The 13908-nt window shown below is 38.4% G+C and overlaps 1 protein-coding gene across 8 annotated transcripts in view; it reads right to left on the bottom strand.

Moving 5' to 3' along the window:
• The window catches only part of LOC141917715 (F-BAR domain only protein 2-like), a 142510-nt gene that overhangs the window by 59722 nt on the left and 68880 nt on the right, over nt 1–13908 (bottom strand). For 7 of the 8 annotated variants that reach the window (XM_074811113.1, XM_074811121.1, XM_074811114.1 and 4 more), the window contains 3 exons: nt 9917–9961; nt 7474–7546; nt 1439–1463 (listed from right to left, as the gene is read on the bottom strand). In XM_074811113.1, coding sequence (XP_074667214.1) covers nt 1439–1463; nt 7474–7546; nt 9917–9961 — 143 coding nt within the window. The remainder of the gene's footprint in view (nt 1–1438; nt 1464–7473; nt 7547–9916; nt 9962–13908) is intronic. The other variant, XM_074811115.1, reaches the window with a different exon arrangement.

Here is a 13908-nt window from a genome sequence, read left to right as displayed (position 1 = left end):
CAGAGACCTCCCCTGCAGCCCATGGTGAAACAGCAGGGGCTGCCTCCCCTGCCACTCATGAAGGTCCATGGTAGAGCAGATGCCCACCTGCAGCCCGTGGAGGACCCCATGCCGGAGCAGGAGGCTGCGCCTGAGGAAGGCTGAGACTCTGTGGGAAGCCCCTGCTGTTGTAGTTCAGCACTGGGAGGACTGCAACACATGGGAGCAACCCACACCAGAGTGGGTTGGGGAAAGCTGTATCTCGTGGGAAGGATTCATGTCGAAGAAAGTTCATGGAGGACTGTCTCCCATGAGAGGGGAGCCACACTGGAGCAAAGGAAGAATGCAAGGAGTTTCCTCCCCCTCTGCGGCAAAAGAAGTGGCAGGACTGACCCCACCCCCACTCCCTGTCCCCTGCACTGCTGCGGGGAAGAAGGTACAGAAATCAGAAGCATAGCTGAGCCCAGGAAGAAGGAAGGAATGGGGGGAGGTGTTTTTAAGATGTGGTAATGCTTCTCACTGTCCTACTCTGTCTGTTAAGTGGTGTTGTTGTTAGTGTCTGAATTAAATTTATGTTCATTTTGGTCTCCTAATGAGTCTGTCTTTTGCCTGGGACCATAATGGGTGAATCATCTCCCTGTCCTTATCTCGATTCCCAAGCCTTTTGCTTTATTTTGTCCTTACCAGTGCTGGGGGGGGAAGGGGGGAATAAGCAGCTGTGTGGTGCTCAGTTGCCCTCTGAGCTCAAACTACGACAGTCACTTAAATCATTCTGTAAATTATTCTCTACTATAGCTATAGGGAACTACAATCTCCCATTACATATAATTCAAGACAACATACATGTTGAAATAAAAAGAAAATGCTCAATTAAGGAAATAAAAAACATTAACATACTAATTTCATTTGCAACTGTCACTTATTTGAATTTAATAAATAAAATTGTAAGATATATCACACATCAAACTGAGAGCAATGAAAAACATACCATGAATAAAGTGCATTGAGATACTGCATTTAAAGCCATATTTAAAAATTCCTACACACTATTGCCAGTGATCATGCAGAACCCATTATTAGAAGGGTTCTCCAAAGAGACAGTAGTAAGTAAAGAACATGATGATACAAAGTTGGATCCTCTGAACCTTTTCTTACTTGGATTCTGTTAGTGAAGCAATTTAAACTATTAACTTGCAAAACAAAGTAGCAAATAATTGCATTAAAAACACCTTGTTTAAAACCTAAGATTGTTAGGAAATAAGCATATTACGCATATTTGTATATACTGCTAAAGATTATATCCTGAGCAAAATTAACACTTCAACTATGTTATCAAAATATTAAATCCTCTATCACATAAATAATACATTGCAGGTACTGTATATAAGTCAAGTTTCATCAGATTGTAGTGCTTGAAACTGTTAGCATATGCATTTGTGTTGAAAATAAGTCTACTTACAACTGAGTCCGTATCTGGACACTCCCTATTAAAAAAAATAAAGAAAGAAAATATACAATTATAAGATGCACAAATTATTTTATTCATACAGTTCTGGTACTTCCTTTAATATTTTCAATTAATTTGAAACATTGCATTTGACCCATTTGTCTTTCAAACTCTGTTAAAATTTTTTTATAAATAATACACATTCAACTGAATGAGATTTAAATAAAAGAAGCTGAAAGTTTATGCTAAAAACATTGCAGAAAAAAAATTCATAGTAAATGCTGAAAAATCAAACTCATATCATAGTGAAAAAAAAATTTAAAAAAATAAAATCAAGGGAAGTCCAGAGTATCACACTGTATTTTGGATTAATATACTTTAAGTGTCAGGTCTCTATGGATGATGAGCATAATAAATAGAAGTCACTAATCCTAATGAAATAGTCCACATGCAATTGCAAAACTTTTTGGACAATAAGCAGTTCTTAAAGCAATTAAGACTATTCTTAAATGAATTCAGAGAATTCAGAGCTTCTCTCTTTTGGAATTTCATTCTTAGTTTGAGTTTGTCAAGTACAGTTGCAGTCAAGCACCAGAAGATGCTGGAAAAAATAATAGAATACCCTCTTAAGAAACACTTTTTTTTTTTTAAATAAAAAGGTTTTTTTTCTAAAAAAAACTTGTCAGCAGAAAGGCAGTGATTGCAAGCACATTATTCACAGGTGTTATATTTTTCTGCTATAACATGAATTTAAGCAGTAATATTTTTAAAAAGTAATGACACTGAATCTCATTGATGTATGCAAAAAGCAGAAGCAATTACATTTACAGTATGTAGAAATACTTGAATGGCATACAGGTCCTCCCTAATCTGCACCCTCACAAATAAAGCTGTAAGTGCCAGTGTAACTGAACAACAGTGGTTTTATATAGTCAACCTGAACATCTTAAATGTGTACTTATTAAAAAAGAAAATCAAATTTGTAGCAAACTAAATCATCTTTTCTGAAAGGCTAAATGGGTTAAATGTAAAAACTACAGTGTCTTAAAAAAAGATATGAAAACATGCTAACATGGAAGCATTAATACGGAATTCAGTACAGACTGTTCAGATGTTGACAGTGAGATGAAGGATCCTGTGTCCTCTGAAAGGCTCCACACAAAAGAAAACACATGACCAAGTTCCTAATTGTTTTACATCTTATCTCCCTCTACTGGCTAAGCTGAATACACAGCAATAGAAACAGCTGTTTTAAAAGCTATTTTACAGAACAAAGAGACAACATATTAGATTTCTCTCAAAAGGTATTACAAACAGATGTTATGACACTTGCTTTTAAAAAGCATCTGTACTCAAACAAGACAGCCTGAAGTCCATAAAAGTTAAGAAGTGTGAAAGATGTGAGGCAAACTACAATGAAAGCAATTCAGCTCATAATAAAGATTTTCAAAATTAGTGAGCTAATAGATCTCAAAAAGCAATGGCAGATCTAGTATCATTCAGAGGATTGACAGCACCTCACAGGATCCATTCTGAAGATACAAAGCAAAACTCAATAGACTGCAAATGCTGGTGAAGTAGAAAATGAGGACATCAGGTTTTAGATGGATGCAGTTTTACATCACTAGATGCATGATCTTTCTTTTAAGATTGAAGAACTAAATTGTGCTTCTACTATAAGGTAACATATTTCAGCAAATGGGGACTCTGTAAGGGAATTTAAGGATTGTAGCTAAAAACTAAACCCACTAAATAATGCAAAGCAATGTTTAGAAAAAGAAGTGAAATCTCTGACTGGACCTGATGCCTGCTAGCTGATGCCTGCAAGCAGTTGGCGCTAACTGCTGTAAGGGGCCTCAGACAAGAATGCACCCAAGGACATAATTTTTGCAACTGTGATGGGTACATCCTGGGGAGGGCAGAGAAACCAACAGACACCTGTGGTAGTCAAAGATAAGAAAGCTGAGAAACTTTACAGACAGAGCAATGAGCCAAGACAAGATCTTATATGAAAGAAAGACTCAGAGTTCATGGAAAGGACACTAAGAGACACCTCTTCAACAACCACTAGGGACCACCACAGACCACCAAAAACCCCCATGGAAGCCCCTCAGAGACCCTTCCCCAAATTTTAGTACGCTTGCACAATGTATTAACATATGCATTAGATTCCCTGGAAATAAGCAGGTACTTCTCAGAAATTACATGAATATTTATTTCTTCTATTGTATATAATGAGCGTCTTTCGGCATGCACGTTAGGTGGAGTGATCCCCCATGCATCCAGCGCTGCAATAAAGAATGTCTGCCTTCTAAAACTTCAAACTAAGTCTTAGAGGGCTCTTTTGAGACTGGATTTATGGTAACAAACCTGTATAGCAATATGTAATAAAATACATTATGTATGGTATTTCCCTGTGTAAAACCATTACTAGACACAATATCCAGTTTAGATGTCAACACTTTAAAAACCTGTATTGATAAACTGAAAAGCCTACAAAGCATGAGTTTTTTCTAGGCGTAGAAAGCCTGCCCTACACAAACTAAACAAACTTACAGCCTAATTTAACAGAAGATTAAGAAAAGACTTGACCTTTATGTGCAGAGAAGTTTCTCATGATAGGGAGTTCTATCATGTACAGCCCATAACAAAATCATCAACTGAAGATGAAATCAGACAAGATTTAGACTAGCAATAAAATTTTTTAAAGAGGACATAGATAACTAATATAATATTTTACTTAAGGACATAATGGATCCTCTATTATTTGAAAACCCTACATTACAATATGTTCTAGTTAATTTGGAAGTTATGGATAAATGCAAGAATCTCTGTAAAAGCATATGGCATGTGTTACATAGGAGGTCAATATCATGCAGTCATACTTCATTCTGACCTCAGCATCTATTCATTTTTGTATTGTGTATAAATATAGAAACAAATAATATAAATCAAGTTTCAGTCCAACTTGTTGAAAGCAAGTAAAATTATTTTCCCATTTCAGAGTGCCTGCGGTGATTTATATTTTCTGCTGACGTCATTGTGCCATGAAAAACAAAATTTCTTCTAGAAAGAGACATCCATATTATCTTTCAAGATTAAATAAAATGTCTTTGGGAAAAGACAGCATTTTAAAAAGTATTCAGATCCAATGGACAAGCATACAAAGGTACAAAGTGTTTCACATAGTATAGAAGCCAGTTTTTAGCCCTTAGTGCCTTTTTCTTTCTGTTACAGGTCAAGGAAAAACATGATCTCTGAGTAAAGATATATTGAGTGATACACCTGAGAAGAGTTAATTTGGAGCTTCCTGGCCTTTACCATCTCCAGAAAACTACTATTAAGAGCCCTGAATCTTTGCTGGGGCCAGATTACTTTTCATCATCATCTGCCAAAGAATGGATGGAAGGATATGCCTAGTTTGCAAGCAGGCTAATAACATGACATGAGATTAGCTTGAGTAATAGCCCATGTTTTTGCTGGACAACAAAAGCTGACAGCTACAGAACTCAATCATACAACAGTACTCAATACTATCAAAATCACTACTTTGCAATTAAGTAAATGCAAGAAACAAAGGCAAATGATCAAATTAGTTTTTTGCAGCTATTTGAAACTGCAACAGTTTTGCATCACCAAAAAAAGTGCAGTAGATAACTTTCCAAAGAAAATGGATTACTTTTTAAAAGGAGACAAACTATTTAAAATACTAATATCATCAAATATTTGTAACATTTTAAATATTTTAAACTAAATCACCATCAGAAAAAATAATTATTTGTAACACAGTAGTATTCTCTGATTACTGCTCACCCAAATCACACTATATACAATATTCCTCTCACCATTTACTTCAGCATAATAAAGTACAGAAGAGATAGTGGGGGAAAGATTACATCACAGAAAGAACAGAAATAGAGAGGAATGACTTAAAGAAAAATAACACCTTGGAGCCCTAATGGCATCAGAGAGAAGAAAAAGCACTGTTTAGAAGCATATCACTACTAAAATTAAACACCAAAAGAAAAATAGCTATAAGGCACTTTGTATTTGCAAATAATAAGCATCTGCAGTTCTTAGGTGATGAATTTTTCAGAATTATATTAAAAAAACAAGGCTGGTTAAAAAAATAATTTAAAGAAGAATGTATACAGATTTTGCCACTGATAATATTTCTATATTACTAAGTTTCTGTTAAATTGAAACTATTTTCTGTTAAATCAAATACTTCTACTAAGAAAACTTATACAGAAATTATGACCAAAATAAACTGAAATGTAGTAACCATAATTACTAATACACAGAATGCCACCAATCCATCTAAGACAGAAAGCGTGGAGTGAACATGACAAAGGGTACAGCTGGTTGTATTGGGTTTGCATGGCAAGGTTTTGGTAGTGAGGGATACAGGGGTGGCTTCTGTGAGAAGCTGCTAGAAGCTTCCCCCCATGTCCAACAGAGCCACTGGCCAAAACTGAGCCCATCAGTGACAGTGGTAGCACCTCTGGGATAACATATTTAAGAAGGGGGGAAAAAAACCCAAAACAGCACAACACCAGCAGCAGTCAGAATAGAGAGTAAGAATATGTGAGAGAAACGACCCTGCATACACCAAGGTCGGGGAAGGAGGGGGAGGAGGTGCTCCAGGTGTCAGAGCAGAGATTCCCCTGCAGCCTGTGGTGCAGCCCATGGTGAGGCAGCTGTCCCCTGCAGCCCATGGAGGCCCACAGTGGAGCAGATAATCCATCTGCAGCCCATGGCGGACCCCACGCCAGAGCAGGTGGATGTGCCCTGAAGGAGGCTGTGACCCCATGGAGAACCCTCCCTGGAACAGGCTCCTGGCAGAACCTGTGGCCCTGTGGAGGGGAGCCCACACCGGAGCAGGTTTTCTGGCAGGACTTGTGACCCCGTGGGGGACCCACACTGAAACAGTCTGTTCCTGAAGGACTGCACCCCATGGAAGGGACCCACGCTGGAGGAGTTTGTGAAGAGCTGCAGCCTGTGGGAAAGACTCACATGGAAGAAGTTAATGGAGGATTGTCTCCTGTGGGAGGGACCCCATACTGGAGCAGGGGAAGAGTGTGAGGAGTCCTCCCCCTGAGGAGGAAGGAGCAGCAGAGACAACCTGTGATGAACTGACTGCAACCCCCATTCCCTGTCCCCCTGTGCTGCTGGGGAGGAGGAGGTAGAGAATTCAGGAGTAAAGTTGAGCCTGGGAAGAAGGATGGGGGGAAGTTGTTTTAAGATGTGGGTTTATTTTCTTATTATACTACTCTGATTTGATTGATAATAAATTAAACTAATTTCCCCAAGTCGATTCTGTTTTGCCTGTGACAGTAATTGCTGAGTGATCTCCCCCTGTCCTTATCTCAACCCACGAGCCTTTTGCCATATTTTTTTTCCTCTGTCCAGCTGAAGAGGGGGAGTGAGAGAGCAGCTTGGTGAGCACCTGGCAGCCAGCCAAGGTCAACCCACCACACTGGGACATCAACCATGAGTTAGAATGATGGTCTTTCAGAAATGAATGTGGACACAATTTACTGAAAAAAAAAATCAAAATTTTTTATGTCCTTCTATACAGTACACAAGTTTTTCTAACAAAGTAATAACTGAAGCTTCAATTCTGCAAACACAGACATACAGTACTTTTTCCACATACAGAGCTACTATTTCATTAGGAATATATGAGAATCACATTATCTACCATGTTCAAATGAAGAACAAGGGAGAACTAACCTATGCAAAGAATGAAACATGAGTAGACTACTATGAATACATTTATAATACACTATGAATTTATATACCTTTATATAACTTTATATACATTTATAATATATACTATGAATACATTTATATACATTTAATACATTTATTTCCTTAAAATCCTTAGTTACAAAAAACTTAAATAGCTGTGATATTTTCATAATCATAGGATTCCTCTAAACTTGTTATAAAAGCATGTTTTTGTTAAACATCAGCTAATGTTTATCTCCATACATTTACTAGCTTTCATACAAGACAAGGCTTCAAGCTGAAAATATACTTACACAGAGTCAGTATCTTTTTCTTTTTTCATTATTCCTGATAAACCAAAAGGTTTCCTCTTCCGTGGTTTTACCCCTATGAAACAAACACTTTTCATTTAAAGACCAAAGAGATGAGTATATGTTTAGCAACGCCAAACACTGGTGCATAGCAATGTCAATACCTTTTAAAAGCTGCCATGATGAGCAATACAAAAATCTAACAGTGGAGGTAGGTATGGAGCCAAACTAAAGGAACATTATTCCAATATGTTGTTCACTAACACAATGTGCTGGTTTTGGCTGGGATAGTTAATTTTCTCCACAGTAGCTAGTATGGGGCCATGTTCTGGATCTGTGCTGGAAACAGTGCTGATAACACAGGGATGTTTTAGCTATTGCTGAGCAGTGCTTACACAGCATCAAGGCCTTTTCAGCTTCTCACCCCACCCCACCAGTGAGGAGGCTGGGGGTGCACAAGAAGCTGGGAGGGGACACAGCCGGGACAGCTGACCCCAACTGACCAGAGGGATATCCCAGACCATATGGCATCATGCTCAGCATATAGAGCTGGGGGAAGAAGAAGGAAGGGGGGACATTCAGAGTGATGGTGCTTGTCTTCCCAAGTAACCATTACGCATGATGGAGCCCTGCTTTCCTGGAGATGGCTGAACACCTGCCTGCCGATGGGAAGTGGTAAATGAATTCCTTATTTTGCTTTGCTTGCATTTGCAGCTTTTGCTTTCCCTATTAAACTGTCTTTATCTCAACCCATGAGTTTTCTCGCTTTTACCCTGCCAACTTCTTTTCCACCATCCCACTGTGAAGGGAGTCAGCGAGTGGCTGTGTGGGGCTTAGCTGCCTACTGAGGTTAAACCTCATCAGCTTCATACAAAAAAAATAAATGAAAATATGGCTCAAGCAACACATTTATAACATAAGTCTTTATAAAACTGATCTGTACTGTACATCCAACTCTCCAAGCTGGGTATACTGGACTGTCACTTATTTTATAAAAGATGGGTGCACTACCAGTTTTGAGTAAAGGGACTCTGTTCACAGAAACTCAACAGGAGCTATTGCTCCAGTCAATCCTGAACAGCCAATACACTTTGATCAGAAACTGAACCCTGCCTCTCTCAGCTACTGCAGTTCAACACCCTGTTCTTATTTCACTGCATGTTCCTGGTAGCTACAAGCCCCTGTCTCTCCTAAAAGGTAGGATCTTGGTCCTGTAAAAACAAGAACATCTCTTGGCTTCCCAGCTGATGCTGAGTTCATGATTTTCCAGTGCTGTAGCCAGTTTTAATGCTGGCTCCCACTGAGTCTAGAACCATGCCTCCTCTCTGTCTTTTCTTCCCTGTTTTTAGAACTGATTATATATAGCTTTAGTACAGAAAAACACTTTGCTTTCATACCCATTTAATGTACTACAATTAAAATACATTTAAATATTCCATCAGACTTACTGTCACGTCTGCTTCTCTCTCCAATTTTTACTGAATCAAAGTAGACTGCCAAACTTTAAACAAAATGACTGAGTGCAAACATCTGATCCAACTAGTCTACAGTTTTGTTCTGATGTAAGATACTACCTACAGCAAGCTTTTGAGCAAAATGGTGGAAATAATTTGATTTCCAAAATTTAACAACTGACAATTTGAGCACATCATTAAAAAACCCCACTATATTCCCCTTTACAGAAATACATTACACATCACATAAGGAATCTCTTCACTTTTAGAAATTTTCAGGGTGAAGTAACTCAAAACTACTCACAAATCAGGTAGCTATAAACTCAGCCATATCTTATAGTTTAAGAGAAACAGAAATTGCTCCAAAATAATTTTTAAATGCTAGTCTGGGATTTATTCCCTTCCTGTGCTTTATCCATCCCAGAGAGTAGTTTCTGAACAAGGATCTTCTCTGCTTCAGACAAAAAAGATTTTAAGTCTCAGCTGCAATTTTGGCAACTTTAAAGTTGTTGGCTGCTATAGTTATACTGTCAGCTCCTCTGCCCCAAAAGTAAATATATAGCTTAAGCAGATAAAACAGTTCTTAACCACTTAAAACAATACCCTAAGCAAAATAAGCTACACCAAAGGAAGTCTTTGCAACCATAACACTGCATTAGAATTGGTATAACATGGCAACAATGGAAAGAGCCTACGACATGTTTTGACACTTGTAAATTAAATTACACAGTCATAAGTAAACCAAATCCAAATCTCTGTAAAGACAAGGTCTTAGCCAAAGCATATTTATAACATTAAAATTCTCTGACCATCGCACATTAGGCTTACAAAGTACTGTAGGTCTCATTTTCACAGAAGTTTCTCAAAAGAAAAACAGCTTTTTGGTCTATTGGAATACTCTAAAGTTATACAAATTCACATGTGAATATCCTCTCCTCAGTTTCAGGTCCTATCCACAGGACTGTTAGGTGAATAACTATGCTACAACTCACCTTCAACTGCATTGGACATGTTACATTCTTCAAATTCAAGAGGGCCTTAAAGAAATTACAATGAAGATAAACATTAAGTTAAATTTAATCTCAAATGAAGGTCAAACTTTAAGATATTTTAACAACTATTAATATTTCATAAAAAAACAAATAATCTAATTAAAAATTTAGGTAGTAACTGAAAACCACAATTACTCTGCCAGTGGCCAAGCAGATTGCAAAATCATACATGTACAGCAAATCATTATTTTCACTTTCACACTGAAAAATTAAAATACTAGTGCACGCTGTCTACAATTTAATTGCCTATGTTATTACAACCCCATGAAACATTTCTAATGTTTCCTCTTCTCAATCAAAATTGCACCTATAATATAGTATAAGGCTTTCGATTTATCTTCTTTTAATGAACAAGAGCTATGTAAAAAAAATTTCAAAAAGGAAAAAAAGCATAGCTATAGCCTTAATTTTGAGAGTCACACTTTTTCTAACTATATTTGTTAGCTCCTCTGTTTCCTCTTCACGGCCAATTACCTGGACAGTTAAAAGTGATGTGCAGAATCTTAAATATAGCAATAAAGAAGATACAAAGCTTTTAAAAAAATTATTAAGACTAAACAGGACAAAAAAGCAGAAAGCACTGGTTAAGTGCCATATCTAAATAAATTCATTATTACAGCTTCCCATTATAGTTGTGTGACAGATGTACTTGACTCCTTAACCAAACTAGGAGCAGTTTGGTACAGCCTCCAAAGGAGATAAAGGCCTGAGCTGTAACCAGGCCAAGAACTCTAGTTCCAGTCTGTTCTCTGAAAACCCACAAAGGAGCAGAGTGATGCAATGAGCATGGATGTATATGAGCTTGGAACACCAATCATGTGATTAATAGATGACTAGTAGGTGGTTCTTCCAAGACTCATTTATCAAGGAACAAAGGAAGTTGTGGGTATAAGGAGTCTCATGCATACCTTTGCCATCACATCTAATCCGACTACAAGCCAACCACTTTATCCCATAAATACAACAGCCTAAGTGAGCCTTCTTTGAGCTCTTCCTGCTAAGCAGATGGCTGCACAGCAGTGATCTCCCCTTGAGCTGGGATGCCTCTCAAGGTTGCTCCCTGAGGCAGAGACCTCTTACCAACTGCATATCTTTGCTAAGTCACCAATATCACACATAACTTTGTATTACAGTGCACTAAGATTCTGTCTTGGTAACTTTGAATCATTGTTATATCCTTTGTACAGTAATAGAGTGAATCTTGCCATCAAACTTCATTAAGTCACACTTTTACAACATCATATTTCAACTGCTGTGGTTTAAACGTTATATGATATGGAATATTCCATTGGTCAGTTTGGGTCCAGTGCTCTGGCTCTGCTCCCTCCCAGCTTCTTGTGCACTTGCATACGGGTAGGACATGGGGAGTTGGAAAGTCCTTGATCTCTCAGCAACAACTGAAAACATCAGTGTATTATCAACATTCTTCTCATACCAAATCCCATACTGAATACAAAACACAGCACTATTCCATCTACTAAGAAAAAAAAAATATTAACTCTATCCCAGCCAAAACCAGGACATCAGTAAAACCACTTTTGTTGATATCTTTGACAGTGGTTCTTTAAGGGGTCTAAATCAACCATTCACAACAAACTCGCGTAGTCAGCAGGATCCTAAATCAGGATTCATGACAAGTTGACACAAGGTAACAGTCAGTTGTCATTGCAAAGGGCAGTCCTAACCCTCATTCTTTCAATCTGGCTAGGACAAGAATTTATTTAACCCTGCTATGAGCTAAAGCTGCAAATGAAAAAAAATTATGCTTATGTCAAAAAAATAAAAAGACAATTGAGAATCTGATGATGCAACTTGATACCCACTGATGTTAAATTTAATTTTTTTAGACATTAGATAAAGTCTACCAAATATTTTCCTTGAAAATTTGCAGAGATCTAATGATTTATTTAAAAAAAAAGGTGGGCTCAAAGTGATGACTTGTATTTATTATAATTAAGACCAAGTCTGCAACATTTTTCCTGTATTAAAAAAAAACCCTGGGTACTTGTAAAATCAGCAGCAGGATGAGGATCTGGAGATAGAACCCATCAATATCCTATTCATCATTAAGTAATTGTTTGGCCTCCAAATGAAGCTCTTGAGAGCAGAATATCAAAAGGCCAACCTCAAATGGCACTCTTAAATGCCCTTTAAGTTTCAATTATTAAATAACTTCAAAATCAAATCTAATTATTCAATATGACAAAATGAAATACAAAATTCCTAACAGTGCTTCCATTCTACTACCTACTGTAACTACATGGACATTTTAAGCTGCTCTTCTAATCCCTTCTCCTTTTGGTCTCCATTAAGTTCACAGTAAAACAGTGTGCTCCACAAGTCAGCAAATCAAGGTATCTTTCAAAATAAAAAGCAACAACAAAAAAACCCAAGAAAAACTGATTCAGAGAACTGTAGATATCTCCATCCTCACACTGATTTAATCATAATTTAATTTTAGGTATTTAAACTCTATCATTCAAAATACACTAAGGGAAAAAATTAAGAAAAACACCATAAAACTTAGCTGAAGAACAAATCGATTACTTGTTCAGCACTACACATCAGACAATACATTTTTCATCAGTTTGTTAAGGATTCAACTACTTCTGTTTCTTGCTTCTACACATATTCCCATTTTGCCAGGAAAAAAGCCAAACCAACCACACACACTCATCCCCAAAACAAAAACAGAAGGAAAAAACTGTAAACAGACAAACATATTTTTTAAGAAAAACAACACTCAAGCTTTTTCAGAATACCATCTTTTTCTTTACCCTTCCCAGCTATCTCCTCAGGGGGAGGACTCCTCACACTCTTCCCCTGCTCCAGTGTGGGGTCCCTCCCACAGGAGACAATCCTCCATAAACTCCTTCCACATGAGGCCTTTCCATGTGTTGCAGTTCTTCAAGAACTGCTCCAGCGTGGGTCCTTTCCACAGGGTGCAGTCCTTCAGGAACAGACCGCTCCAGTGTGGGTCCCCCACAGGGCCACAGGTCCTGCCAGAAAACATGCTCCTGTGTGGGCTCCTCTCCCCATTGGGCCACAGGTCCTGCCAGGAACCTGCTCCAGCACAGGCTCTCCACAAGGTCACAGCTTCCTTCAGGGCACAGCCACCTGCTCTGGCGTGGGGTCCTCCACAGGCTGCAGATGGATTATCTGCTCCACCGTGGACCTCCATGGGCTGCAGGGGGCCAGCCTGCCTCACCATGGTCTTCACCACGAGCCGCAGGGGAATCTCTGCTCTGGCACCTGGAGCACCTCCTCCCTCTCCTTCCCAGACCTTGGTGCCTGCAGGGTTGTTCCTCTCACGTACTCTCACTCCTCTCTCCAGCTGCAACTGTTCCCCCAAGATTTTTTCCCCTTTCTTAAATATGTTATCACAGAAGTGCTACCACCATCGCTGATGGGCTCAGCCTTGGCCAGTGGCGGGTCCATCTTGGAGCCGGCTGGCATTGGCTCTATTGTACATGGGCGAAGCTTCTGGCATCTTCTCACAGAAGCCACCCCTGTAGCCCGTCCACTACAAAAACCATGCCACGCAAACCCAATACAAACACTCATCAGATCAGTATCTTCAACCTTCACTTCTAACACAAGCAGAACACAAAGATTTTCTTTAACACCACACACTTTCTGCATTTTGTCCATTACACTTGCCTAACACTTGTCTTTGAGGATGGTTTTTTTACAGCTTAATAACACTCATGCTTAGCACTGAAACACACAGAGAAAATGATCCTATTTTTAATTTGATTTAACAGATGCCAGCTTACCCCCAAAAAACTCGCCTCGCTCTTGCAACAATGTATTCTTTTCTCATAGGGAAGACTATAAAACACAATTTGAAAAACTCTCAGTTACTGAAGAATTTGCAGAGATAGTAACAAGGTGGAAACTGCACAAAAAAAATTCAGTAAGCAGTTCCTACT

Source organism: Strix aluco, chromosome W (genome assembly GCF_031877795.1).
Source record: "Strix aluco isolate bStrAlu1 chromosome W, bStrAlu1.hap1, whole genome shotgun sequence".
NCBI classification, from domain to species: Eukaryota; Metazoa; Chordata; class Aves; order Strigiformes; family Strigidae; genus Strix; species Strix aluco.
The sequence above is the reverse complement of the archived record's forward strand: the minus strand, read 5'-3'. Positions and strand labels throughout refer to the sequence as shown.